The sequence below is a fragment of the Pseudoliparis swirei genome, chromosome 12 (assembly GCF_029220125.1).
Source record: "Pseudoliparis swirei isolate HS2019 ecotype Mariana Trench chromosome 12, NWPU_hadal_v1, whole genome shotgun sequence".
Classification (NCBI taxonomy): domain Eukaryota; kingdom Metazoa; phylum Chordata; class Actinopteri; order Perciformes; family Liparidae; genus Pseudoliparis; species Pseudoliparis swirei.
Window position 1 is genome coordinate 1946622 of NC_079399.1, and position 13665 is coordinate 1960286.

The 13665-nt window shown below is 41.3% G+C and overlaps 2 protein-coding genes across 2 annotated transcripts in view; both read left to right on the plus strand.

Annotated features, from left to right (window-relative positions):
• The first annotated feature begins 525 nt into the window (after positions 1-525).
• LOC130202202 (bifunctional protein GlmU-like) lies at positions 526-2405 on the plus strand. The gene is made up of 3 exons (XM_056427573.1): positions 526-555; positions 1290-1481; positions 1949-2405. Exons 1-3 carry the CDS (start codon positions 553-555, stop codon positions 2192-2194), a joined length of 441 nt encoding a protein of 146 aa, XP_056283548.1. The 5' UTR covers positions 526-552; the 3' UTR covers positions 2195-2405.
• An 858-nt stretch (positions 2406-3263) lies between these two features.
• xrn2 (5'-3' exoribonuclease 2) overlaps positions 3264-13665 on the plus strand; it is a 36644-nt gene continuing 26242 nt past the window's right edge. The window contains 18 exon segments of the mRNA XM_056427481.1: positions 3264-3467; positions 4134-4261; positions 6566-6677; positions 6766-6877; positions 7086-7144; positions 7278-7367; positions 7459-7531; positions 7691-7741; positions 7829-7906; positions 7909-7985; positions 8335-8409; positions 8517-8650; positions 9232-9289; positions 9354-9461; positions 9770-9814; positions 11123-11257; positions 11427-11471; positions 13078-13166. Of these exon segments, the coding sequence (XP_056283456.1) occupies positions 3393-3467; positions 4134-4261; positions 6566-6677; positions 6766-6877; positions 7086-7144; positions 7278-7367; positions 7459-7531; positions 7691-7741; positions 7829-7906; positions 7909-7985; positions 8335-8409; positions 8517-8650; positions 9232-9289; positions 9354-9461; positions 9770-9814; positions 11123-11257; positions 11427-11471; positions 13078-13166 (1544 nt within the window). The 5' untranslated portion in view covers positions 3264-3392.

Here is a 13665-nt window from a genome sequence, read left to right on the forward strand (position 1 = left end):
TATATATTTAAATATATTTGTTTATATATATATAAATATTTATCTTTATATATACATATATATAAATAATAAGTAAATATATATATTTATATATATAAATATATATAAATATGACAACAATATATATAACAATTGATAAATACATTTAATTCTACATTTTTGATCTCTTTGCTATCGATTTGCTCATTTCTTAAATATTGTTGTTGTCTATTGTTTTTCTTTAGTTGCTTTGTTCTCCTTATTGTTTGTTTGCGTCTGTTTGTTTCCTTGTGTGTCTCTGGAGTTGTTCTGTCTCTCTTTGTTATAGTTGTGTGTCTGTTTGTGTCTTTTGTGTCTCTATTAATTTCATGTTTCTGTCTGGCCATCTCTCCAGCTGCTTCGCTGTGTAACTACCAGCAGGGGGCAGTATAAGACCAGGAATACAAAAACGGTGCCCCTCAGGAAGTCTTCCCAGCTGACTGCGCATGCTCAGTTCAGCCCACAGGCGTGTGTAGATGTTCAGCTGGTGTGTGTGTTAGACTTTAACCCTCGGGAGCCTGGCGCCGCTGCACTATGGTGAGTTCTCCTTCACCAAACTGATTAAAGCAGCTCAGCAGAGGAACTCTGAGATTTAAACTCGTTCAATAAACTTGTTGACAGAGTCAAACCAAAAGGTCTCCTTACAATAATTCTCTTTTTTAAGTTGATTTTTAGTGGAAAACTGGATGAAAAAGTAAAAAGTAATGGAACTTTTAAACGACATAAAGCTGATCTATGAAAGTTACTTCACGCTTTGACTCGTCGACAAATGTAAAGTAAATAAATGTAAAGTAAATAAATGTAAAGTAACGTCATGTTGGCTCCGCCCCCCCCCCGATCCCCGAGGGCCTCATTAACGCCCCCCCCCCCTGCAGGGGTCAGAGGTCACGCTGTGTTTGGTTAAACACGGTGATCCTGTTAACATCTGAATGGACCACACACGCACACGCGCACGCACACACACACTGGTTTAAAGTACTGCACACTGTGTATATTCTCAAATTAAATACATGTAATACATTTAATAAATGATATAAATACACACAAAAAAGATTGAATTGAATTGAATGAAAAAAGAAGAAAAAAGTTAAACAAATGTAAAAAGAAAGAAAATATAAAAATAAAAATAAATGAATTTAAATTTAATAATAATAATAATAATAATTTAGATAACAATTTTAATTTAATAACACATTTTAAAAATTGACAAAATAAACAAATAAAAAATAAATAGAATTGCACAATTTAACAATCTTTATTTTTTCTACCAGAGTTCAGCAGGAGGTGGCTCGGCCCTGCGGGTCCATGCGGTCCGGTTCGGCCCGGGTCAGGAGCTGATGGGCTCTCTGCAGGCCTTCGTGGAGGAGCGGCGGCTGCGAGCGCCGTTCATCATCACCTGCGTGGGCAGCGTCACCAAGGCAACGCTCCGCCTGGCCAACGCCACGGCCACCAACACCGACGAGGTACTGGACCGGTTCTGAATGTTTACATCTGTGGTGATCATTACTCTTATTAGTCTTAAACTTATTATTAAATATTCTTCACGGTTGGAAAAATATAGAGTGTTGCTCTTTATACACACAATTACTTTTTACGTTTTATTTATGTTGTAAATCAATAAAGATGACTGAATATGTTTAATTTAGGAATAATAATAAAACTACGTTTATTTTTATAAGTCCAGTTTTTAAAATGCCTCTTTTGAATGATTCATTAACAAATTAGGAAATTAATTAAAAGTCCTGTATTCAATGTGACTAAATAAAGTTATATAACAATATAAATAAATCTATGCAACTATAAATTATGTAATGTGACTAAATAAAGTTATATAACTGTAAAGCACGTTCTGTAACTATAAATAAAGTTATTTACCTGTAAACAACGTTGTGTAATATAAATAAAGGTAAGTTAAGCCCCGCCCCCTCAGGTGATCCACCTCAGCGGGCGGTTCGAGATCGTGTCCCTGGTCGGGACCCTGAACCGGGACGCCCACGTCCACGTGTGCCTGGCGGACGGCGAGGGCCGGACGGTCGGCGGTCACGTGCTCGGAGGCCTGGAGGTGTTCACCACGGCGGAGGTGGTGGTCGGCGAGGGGGCGGAGCTTCAGTTCACCAGGGAGCCGGACGAGAGGACGGGCTTCCCCGAGCTGGTGGTGCACCAAGCCCACGGTTGAAGGAGTACATATATATATATATATATATATATATATTTAAGTGTCTTTGTGTATTTAGAAAAGCACTCTAAAAGTTTGTATTAATATTATTATTATTATATATATATTATATATAAATATTATTTATATATTATATTATATATTTTAATGATATATATATATATTATCATCTCGTAAAAGGTACCCATTAAATAAAAGAGCTAACATGTTAGTTTCCATCTTTTTTAATGAAAGTGTGTTATCTATCTGAGAGGAACGTTCAGCCAGAAGTTTATTGAAATATAAATGAAATTCTTCAGAGATTCCTGCAGAATTGATCAGTGATATACTACGATATACTTTTTATTATTTACAGTGTTAAATAAATGCATGTAATATAACTTCTTACTGAGCAGATGGTTTCTGAATTAACTGAAGAGAATAAAAAACTGAACTAAACAAAGAAGAGTTAAAAACGTGATTTTGAACTTCATCCAGATGTGAGGTTGTTATTACCTTCAACAATGCATGACATAAATGAAATAACTTTCACATAACGTACTCCTATGAACAGAAGTGAATGTTTCAGATGAGTGAGAGGAATACAGTCATGAACGCAGCAGACACGAGGAGGCTCCTTCCCGGTCATACCGGTGAGCACCACCAGAGGGCGCTGTCGCTCTTCAAGTCTGTTGGAGGAAATCAGGAATCAGCTCTCGGGCTGAGAAAAGAATAAAGCAGGAAACTCTGTTTCCATCAGCTGCTTTCAACGTGAGGCTGGGGTGGGTTCATGGTGAAATTGATTTCAACAACAACAACAACAACAACAACAAACACCACGGTGTTTATGGAAAATAGTTTGCAGCGAGCCAGAGACCATAATCATGATTTCAGTGAATGCATCTGCAGCTGTAAGTGGAGGAGGGAGAGAGAGAGAGAGAGAGATCCACAAACGCTTCCTATCTATCTATCCCCCTGCAGTACCGGCGGTGCTCGTTGGGGTCGCTGTGGGCGCATTCAGATTTATTTTCCGGAATGCTCCGGATAAAGCCGACCTGAACCGGAAGCAGTCCAACGGCAATGGCCAACAGCATGTAGCCGAAGCCGACGCATTCACAACAAAAATATCGTGTTTTAAACTTTTGCCATTTTAACCCGCTTTCCCTCAATACTTCACTTAGTTTTTTCACGAGCCGACAGATTAACGAGTCAACCGGAGATGGGAGTCCCGGCGTTTTTCCGCTGGCTGAGCAGAAAATATGCGTCAATCATCGTCCATTGTGTCGAGGAGAAGGTGAGCGTTAGCTCGTGTTAGCTCGCGTTAGCTCGCGTTAGCTCGTTACCCGCAGCGGTTGATGCTTCTCGTGAACGTGCGCGGGAACATTTTATCACATATTTTACCGCTTTGTGGGTTTCTTAGAACTCGTTACCGACGGTTACGGGTCTTTTCCTGCCCGTTGATGACGCGTAGTCGATGTATTTTTATTTTATTTGTATCACCAGAATGTAAACAAAACGGTTGTTTGGCTCTTAAAATAACGTATCAATAGAGATTTAACGAATACATGAATATATATATAACGTAAATTAAAATACGCATTTAACTCTTTTAATGGTAAAAACCTAACCTGTACCTCTACGTCACGTATTTATATTTCCATGTAACGTCACGTGTTGTCTTTCCTGTACAATGAAAACCACGTATATCCAGATGTGTTTGTTTATGATAAACTGAAGAATGAAGTGTTTATGATAAACTGAAGAATGAAGTGTTGATTGTTTATGATAAACTGAAGGATGAAGTGTTGATTAATGTGATGATGAATGTTTATGGTAAACTGAAAGATGAAGTGTCTTCATGTGATGATGAATGTTTATGGTAAACTGAAGGATGAAGTGTTAATGAATCTTTATGAGAAACTGAAGTGTTTAGTCTCTGACTTTATTTGTGTGTTCACAGGGTAAAGAATGTAATGGCGTCCGTATTCCCGTCGACACGACGAAGCCGAACCCCAACGAAGTGGAATTTGACAACTTGTACTTGGACATGAACGGGATCATCCACCCGTGCACACATCCAGAGGACAAGTAGGCTCCTCCTCTTTTGAGACGCCTTTTATTTTTGGGAATTATTATTTAGTTGTATTTTTCTGGAAAACTGTCGTGAAATAACATTTCTGTAAATCTTAATTGATGATTTAAAAGTCAATTAAGTAGTTTTTTGAATATAATTGTACTTTAAACGTTCTCAATGTGGTTCTCTAGTGTTGAATTTGCATTTTTTTAAATTTAATTTAATGTTTTTCATGCTTTTGGGATTTTCTGTAGCCCAAAAAATGTACCCACTGCACCTGGAACACCATCAAAACATTACTTAATATTAGGAAGAAAACTGTATTTGTGTTTGCAGAATACATTCCAGGGCTCCAGACTAACTTTTTTAACTAGGAGCACAGTCGCTCCTAACTTAAAATGTTAGGGGCGCAAGCAGAAAATTTAGGGGCGCACTTTTTCCTGGGTCAAAATGGGTCTTGGGTGGTCCCAAAAAAAAATTTTGCGCGCTGTGCGCGCACCTTCTATTCATGCAGTCGAGCTATTGAGTGCGTGGTCAGCAGCTGGCCGCTCTGCCGTGATACGCGCACACAGGTGAGCACACCTCCTTGAAACATACTATTGAGAACATATTCGCTGACATGAACCTGATGAACACAGTTGTTTTTTGTTTTTTCAACGCAGACTTTTTTTTGCCTTAGGCGCTCGGGATTTGTCATAGGCGCTCGGGAAAACGGCTTAGCGCGCCCAAATTTTCTCTGCAGGAAAACCCTGACACACTATAAATCGACTTGCAAAGTTTTCCCATCATTTTACTGTATTACTGATAAATAATTTGACAATATACAATCTTATGCCTGTTTGCCTTCATGAACTGCAAAACATTCACAACAGAGAACTCTTCAGAAGTTACTGTATTGAGTTTAAACATATTTGAAGAGAAAACATACCTTGAGCATGTGCATGTTGCACTTGATGTGGCCAATCAAAACATTTGTTGGTTTCTAGAGATGCACCGATCAGGTTTTGGTGCCGATCACCGATCACTGAAATCAGTATCTGCCGATCACCGATAATACCGATCACCGATCACTGAAATCAGTATCTGCCGATCCGATAATACCAATCACCGATCACGGTGTTGATTGAAGCATTCTATTTATTGTGTAGCATTATTGCCTAGGACTATGAGGAAATACATATATAAAGCAACTCAAACATTAAAGAAATTACCGATTTCTTTAAACATTTAGAACTTTTACTTTGAAAAATTTCCTAATTGATACATTAAAATTGTTTGATTGCTGTTGTAGGGGATTTCAGATATGTATGGAACACATCTGCATCATTCATTTCCTGGAACTCTTGGGGAAATCTATTTACAGGACTTTGTTTAACATACAAAAGTCTGACTTATTTTTATAAACTCTTCCTTGGTACAGTAAACATTTTTAATGTTAGCATAATTTAAGCTAAATCTCAGAAAATATCTATAAAGATACATCAGTTCATTGTTTACTTTTATATGTTAGTGTATGATTTGTCGACATCTTATTTTGATAAACGGATGTTGTTTCACGTGGTTCTTTCCGCTAACTTTGCAAAACCGGATGTTGTCACTTAAATCCTTCCGCTAACGTTATCAAAACCCTCGCGCTCCAGATCGAATGTGTTTACCGTGAGCATCAGTCTATAAGGGCTCAGACATGTGAGAGTCGGCTGAGTTGACCCAGAGATTCAACTCGGGGGACGGGGACGCCGGTGGTGAGGATCCCTCTGACCTCTCACTCTGCGGCCTCGCCTGTTGTGTCTCCGTTGCGGTGCGCCTCTTTTCACACATTAGCCCCCCCCCCCACACACACACACACAGGCCAGCCTTCTTCTTCTTCGGTTTTCGTCTCCTTTCTTCTTCTTCTGGAGTTAATGTCGGTTAGCAAACCAGTCATTCAGGCATTACCGCTAACTGTAGTGGGCTGAAGTGTAGAACAAGTTTGTAAACAACAAAAATATTTAATAACAAAAAAAAGAAATCTGCTAATTTACTGGTCGCGCATGCGCGAGTTGATGAAAAATTTACTCGCACTGTGTCTAATTTTAGGCGCAAAATGCGACCATTTGGTCGCAGTCTGGAGCCCTGCATTCAGAGTGATTCGGGGACTTTAAGAGCACAATTCTATTTTGTTACTAAAATCAAACCTGAACGTTTGATTGTTGCAACAAAAATCAACTAATGTTGCTAATATGGTGAAAGACGCACATCTGAGTGTTTGTCGGTGGGATGTCCTCCGGGAAGTGTTTTTAAGTTATCGTTACCTGACCTCTGACCTCTTCTGTCCACAGAGCCGCCCCCAAAAACGAGGATGAGATGATGGTCGCCATCTTCGAGTACATCGACCGCCTGTACAACATCGTGCGACCCCGCAGAGTCCTCTACATGGCCATCGACGGCGTGGTGAGTGGCGGTCGGATGAAAATGAAATACAAGCATCCTCCGGGTCGACGCCGGCGTAACGCGAGCCGAACCTCGTGTTCCCCCCCAGGCTCCGCGGGCCAAGATGAACCAGCAGCGCTCTCGTCGCTTTCGCGCCTCCAAAGAAGGCGTCGAGTTGGTGGAGGAGAAGCAGCGCATCACGGAGGAGATCCTCGGGAGAGGTGTGTGTGTGTGTGTGTGTGTGTGTGTGTGTGTGTGTGTGTGTGTGTGTGTGTGTGTGTGTGTGTGTGTGTGTGTGTGTGTGTGTGTGTGTGTGTGTGTGTGTGTGTGTGTGTGTGTGTGTGTGTGTGTGTGTGTGTGTGTGTGTGTGTGTGTGTGTGTGTGTCCCCCTTTATGCTCCACACACCTAACGAGCTGCTCCCTCCTCAGGCGGTTACGTTGCGCCCGATGAGATCAAAGAACGCTTTGACAGCAACTGCATCACTCCAGTAAGTCTTTCTGCTTGTCACTGGATGCTTCACCGTTAGTTAGTTTTCACTCATGTTGACGTTTGTCGTCGCATTTAATAAATAAAGGTTTATTTGTATAGAACTGACAGGATTTGACTCGTTTTGCCTCCAGGGAACCGAGTTCATGGACAACCTGGCTCAGTGTCTCCGCTACTACGTCGCAGACCGACTCAGCAACGACCCGGGATGGAAGAACATCACGGTGCGAAGCCAGGCGTCGGACGCGGTGTAGACGTACTACTGTTCAAATCAATCGTCTTCAGTCCACTGACCTTTGACCCTTTCCTGCCCAGGTCTTGCTGTCTGACGCCAGTGTTCCCGGTGAAGGGGAACACAAGATCATGGACTACATCCGGAGGCAGAGAGGTACAGCCACTCAAGTGCATTAAGCGCATTTAAGGACACGCAATTAACAAAGAAAAGAGTCAAAGTTACAAAACGGATTAGAAATGTTGCCAACTCCAATAAATATTTGGTCTGGACCGAACCGTGAGGGTGATTCTTGTTTGTGATTCCCTTCGGCAGCTCAACCGAACCACGACCCCAACACGCACCACTGCCTGTGTGGAGCCGACGGTGAGCCTTCACGTCTCGCTCTGCACTCCAACAGATGTAACCGGGAATAATGTTGTCATTTGACCCAGTTTTCCTCCCACCGAGCAGCCGATCTCATCATGCTGGGCCTGGCCACCCACGAGCCCAACTTCACCATCATCAGAGAGGAGTTCAAGCCCAACAAGCCCCGCCCTGTGCGCTCTGCAGCCAGGTCGGCCACGAAATCAAAGACTGTCAGGGGACGCCGAGGGAGAAGAAGGGAGAGGTGAGCTTCCTGTCAAAATGTAGAGTGTGTGTCTCACGAGTTTTATAATCACTGTGGCAGAGAGAGAGGACGTCAGAAACACTACCACTTTAGTCCAGAGGGGGCGCCAGACTCAACACAACGTGACCGTTCCTTTAGCTTTAAATACCAGAACTACGGGTGAAAACATCACATTTTCCACTTTATTTCTTCTGCCATCCGCTGATCTTTTTACCTTCCCGTCTGGTTCCTTTTAATCTGACATATTTATGAGCCGTTAATTGTTTTTAAATAATAACTTTCTGTCTCTGCAACTAGAAACGTCCCACAAACTGGACTTGGGGTCTTCTTGTGTCGTTTTCTCTGGCAGCACGATGAGTTCGCCGACTCGATGCCGGTGTCCGAGCAGGAGTTCATCTTCATCCGGCTGTGTGTGCTGCGGGAGGTCAGACATCTCTCCTTCCTGTAATTTTAATAAGTGATATAGATGTAGAATATTTTAGACGCTGTTGTTGTAGAGTCGTTAATGGTTCCTCCGCTCCGCGTGTCCAGTACCTGGCCAGAGAGCTGACCATGGCCAGCCTGCCGTTCCCCTTCGACTTCGAGAGGAGCATCGACGACTGGGTCTTCATGTGCTTCTTCGTTGGGAATGACTTCCTGCCGCACCTCCCGTCCCTGGAGATCAGGTGAGCTTTGAGTCTTCGGCCGCTGTTCAAGACCGTAAAGATCAGAGAGGGATACAAATGTGCTGCGACTGTTTCTCAAGTCGATGCGAGCCCCTTGATGGGATGTTGTTGTTTTTGTGTCAAAGGAAGTGTCCTATAAGTTCTTCACAATAAAAGTCCTGCTTTTGTTGTTTCATATCTTTTATTTTGAAGAGGCAACATCAGGAAATGTCTTTTTCCCTCCTCTGTGGGAGGAAGATGCCCACAGTCCACGTTCTGATGAATTGTTCACGCCTCACTGAGATCTAAACTCGGTCCGGCCGATCGAATCCCAGATTTAAAGCCCGTCTGCTCGAGGTGCCAATACAACCGCGTGCCGTAAAGTTCCTCTTGCTCAGTCGGCGTCCTCGACATTTGGGATGCGACTTTGAACCATTCGGTGCTTTTTTTTTATCAGACATCGGACCCGAAGATTTTTTAAAAGTTTTTATTTCTAAGATAAAGTCGAGCTCCAAATGTCTGTTCTCAGTGTCTGAGCTAATCGTCCAATCCGTGTCTCTCCCTGACTCCCGTCTCTAAAACGTTGTTGTTGTGCCTCGCAGAGAGGGCGCCATCGATCGACTGGTCAACATCTACAAAGACGTCGTGCACAAAACCGGGGTGAGCGTCTCTCTTTACACCGTCTCTGTTTACACCGTCTCTGTTTACACCGTCTCTGTTTCAGGGCTACCTGACGGAGAATGGCTACGTCACCCTGGACCGGGTGGAGCTGATCATGCAGGCGGTGGGCGTGGCCGAGGACAACATCTTCAAGAAGCGCAAAGAGGACGACGTGAGATACTTATTTCTAGATTATTAGAGTATTTATAAGCTGGAGAAGAGTTTAAAGTTCTTCAACCGTATTCTCCAGGATGAAATCACACGGTCGACTATTTTAACTTCTTAAAGAGCTTCTTTTATTTTAGACAAGAACCTTTGAGAGATATATTTATTATTACACATATTTATTTATACATATTTATTTCTATATATATTTAATTTATATATATTTTTTACATTCATTTATTTATAATTTTTTAATTTATATATTTATATATATATATTATTTGTATTAATTAGTTTCATGTTTCTGTCCTGCAGCAAGGCTTCAAGAGGAGAATGAAAGACAAACGGAGGAGGATGAAGGTGAGTGAAATGACATTGTGGTACATATTTATATATTTTATTTATTTATATGCTTTTATTTTAAGTATATTTATTTATATATTTTTGAAATCTATTTATATATATTTTTATTTTATTTACATATATATATTAGAGATGCACCGATCAGGTTTTTGGTGCCGATCACTGAAATCAGTATCTGCCGATCACCGATAATACCGATCACCGATCACGGTGTTGATTGAAGCATTCTATTTATTGTGTAGCATTATTGCCTCGGACTATGAGGAAATACATATATAAAGCAACTCAAACATTAAAGAAATTACAGATTTCTTTAAACATTTATGACTTACTTTGAAAAATGTCCTAATTGATACATTAAAATTGTTTGATTGCTATTGTAGGGGATTTCAGATATGTATGGAAAACATCGGCATCATTCATTTCCTGGAACTCTTGGGGAAATCTATAGACAGGACTTTTTTTCCCATACAAAAGTCTGACTTATTTTTATAAACTCTTCCTTGGTCCAGTAAAACTGTTTTAATGTTAGCATAATTTAAGCTAAATCTCAGAAACAATCTATAAAGATACAAAATCAGTTCATTATTTACTTTTATATGTTGGTGTATGATTTGTCGACATCTTATTTTGATAAACGGATGTTGTTTCACGTGGTTCTTTCCGCTAACTTTATCAAAACCCTCGCGCGCTCCCGATCGAATGCGTGTACCGTGAGCATCAGTCTATAGGGACAGACATGTGAGAGTCGGCTGAGTCGACCCAGAGATTCAACTCGGGGGACGGGGACGCCGCTCGGTGGTGAGGATCCCCTCGTTGACCTCTGACCTCTGCCGGTCCTCGCCGGTGCATTGTCTCCGTTGCGGTGCGCGGCGATTAAAACGTCTGATAGTTCTCGCAGATGTTACGTCATCTGTATATATATATATGGAAATATCGGCCGATATGGATCGGCGCCGATCAGATCGGTGCATCCCTAATATATATATATATTTTTGAAATATATTTATTTTTATATATATATAAATATTTAGTTGTTTAAGATGAAAGTATTAGTACTTTGGGAAGTATGTCTTTATTTATTTAGTTTTCATGTGATCAGACATTCATTTATACTTTATTTGGATGTTTTATTATTATTAAATATCTTTTTAAAAACATGCAGCTGGTTAATTTTACCAATAAAATAAACAAGAAAAACATTTAAATAAAACTATAAATTACAATTTAAATGTTAATGATTCCGATGTTGGTTAATAGTTAAACGTAATAATAATCTAATGCGTGATTTTGTTTTCCTCGCAGGCGGAGCAGCAGCGAGGCCCCGCCCACATGACCACGGGCCAGTTTGCCCCTCAGGCCCTGGGGAGGAGGGACCGGCCCGAGGCCGTCCAGAACCCCCGGCATCAGGCCTTCGACATGAGGATGCAGCACAACAAGGTACGGCCTGGCGCTCGTCTTCATCGCGGGGTCACGATGCTCATCTCATCAGGAGGAAGTGTCGTACAATATTTATACATAAACACCAATAAGAGGAAGTACAACGTACATGAAGGGAGGACTTTAAATAATCCAACATGGAGATGATGAAGTGTTTATTTTCATCCAGGATGCTGCTCAGTCCCTGAAGGCCTCCATAAAGAACGGTGGCAATGTGAGTTAAACGCACACGCTTGACTCTCCATGTTTATTAAATACAATTAACAATTTAAATGCGTCCGACTTGGAGGGTAGGAGAACAGTAGACGGAAACAAGCTCTGGTTCTGGGCCTCTGGTTGGTCGGTCGGACTAGCCGGTGACCTCTTAAAGGGACAGTAGCGGCGTTTAGAAGTGCGTTTGTGTGGGTTCTACTGCAGTAGATGAGCAAAGTGGATGTATTTTAGAGCCCTGAAAGAATCTTAATTTGAACGTTATATTTAGAATATCTTCACCTCTTTTACCTTTTAAGACGAGGAACTGAAGCCGTTATCTTTTCTCTCTACTCGTGATGCGGCCTCCCAGCTTCTAGTCGACAGCCGTTAGTGTGACTTTAAACTTCTTTGACATCCGTCCTTTTTACGATCTGCAAATCCAACATCGTCAAATAGTCAGTCGGAGCTCCTCCGGCTGAAGAGGAGAACCCCGTCGGTGTTCTGAACCTCACGCTCCTCCAGGAGAACGCGGTCCTGGAGGAGAACAGTCAGAACTCCTCTTCCTGACAACGCGGCGCTCTGCGAGGTAGCCGCCAGCGCCGCGGCGAGCTCCGGTTCGCGGCCGCCGTCCCGTTTAACGGCCCCGCCCATGCACAGCTTTCAATATATCGGCGGTGCATTAGCACATGAATGGAGCGGCACAAAGGGCTCGCAGGAAGACGAGGAGCGCGTGGCTTTATTTCATTATTTCAGCGTTTTCAAAGAGTTCAATGAGATTTAATAACCCTCCAGGTTTATTTTACATTTTTATGTTCTGGGTTCAGTACGTGTTGCTAAAAAGTGCTGATTAATTTATGCAGATTGTATTTTTTTTTACCTTTTTTATAAAAAATCTATATATTTGACATGAATAAGGATTTTACATAATTATGATTTCACATAAAAAATAATACAAATTCGAATGACAGTCTCACGCCTGCCCAATACACAAAGTTTAAATGATTTTAGTAGATTAATTAATGATTAATTTCTCATTAATTTCAGTTGTGAAGATTTCCTGCTTTTCTTTTTCCTGTGTGATAAATAAACTGAATATTTTGAGTTTTCACCGTATATAGCGCTTTTAAAGTAATAGTGCTTCATTATGTTTATTTATTTTCTATATTCTAGTGACCGAGCTGATTATTTTTCAATAAAAAAATTAATTATATAACATTTTTTACTATAAATGTAAAGAAAAGTAATTTGAGTATACATATTGTTGAGTTGCTGTGAACGGTTATTACACCACAGTGAAAAACATTTACTTTATTTTTAAATGCTAAATTCCAACAAATATGCATTGAAGCAGAATATTCAGTTTGTTAGATCCATCTTTTTTTTAATTGTATATAAACTTTAACTTTTGGACTTTACAACAAGTGTTTTTTGTTGTAAACGTTTTGAATATCAACGTCGACGTTATGAACGAAGCTCCAAACTAACTCAAACTGTCAAACACACTAGCGCTTATATAAATAATAAGACATGACGCCATGTTTGTTGGGATTGTTGCACTAACCTACGAGTGCTGAGCGTCTACTTCCTGATGGTTTAGTTTTTCTCGTGGGTTTTGTCGCGCTGTGCAGTCGTCTGCAGGGCCGAGCTCAGACAACAGGGGGATGAAGCGCAAAGCCGAGGACAGCGACAGCGAGTCGGAGCCCGAAGACGACGTCAGGTAAACCCTTTAAATCTGCTTCCCGTGACCTCTTGACCCCGCAGAGGCCGAGTCCTGTAATGTGGAAGTTTACAAGAGAACCGTAGTCTGGAGGCCACAGACAGAACGGGGAACATATCATAAATATACACTTACACTGATGACGGTTCTTTTGTCAGGTGTCTGAATTGCGTCGTCCGGGTGCTTTAAGTTGTCACGCTCTTCAAAGCCACCGCTCTCCTTTGACAAAACACACAAGACTACTGGACCAAAATACACTACAGTCACATTTGACTTGTAAAGAAGTTTACAAGCATTTTAAATCTCCAGCAGACTGGCTGCATGTAGTTCATAAATTGCCTTTTTGGATTTTTAAGTAAATCTTAGCAGGCGAGCGAAGATGAACCAACCCGAGCGGAGGGAATCTCTCATTAATGCCACAGTGCTGCAACACACACACACACACACACCTCTGGGCTGAAGAGCTCCCACTACCTTCCGCACGTGATTATTATGAAAA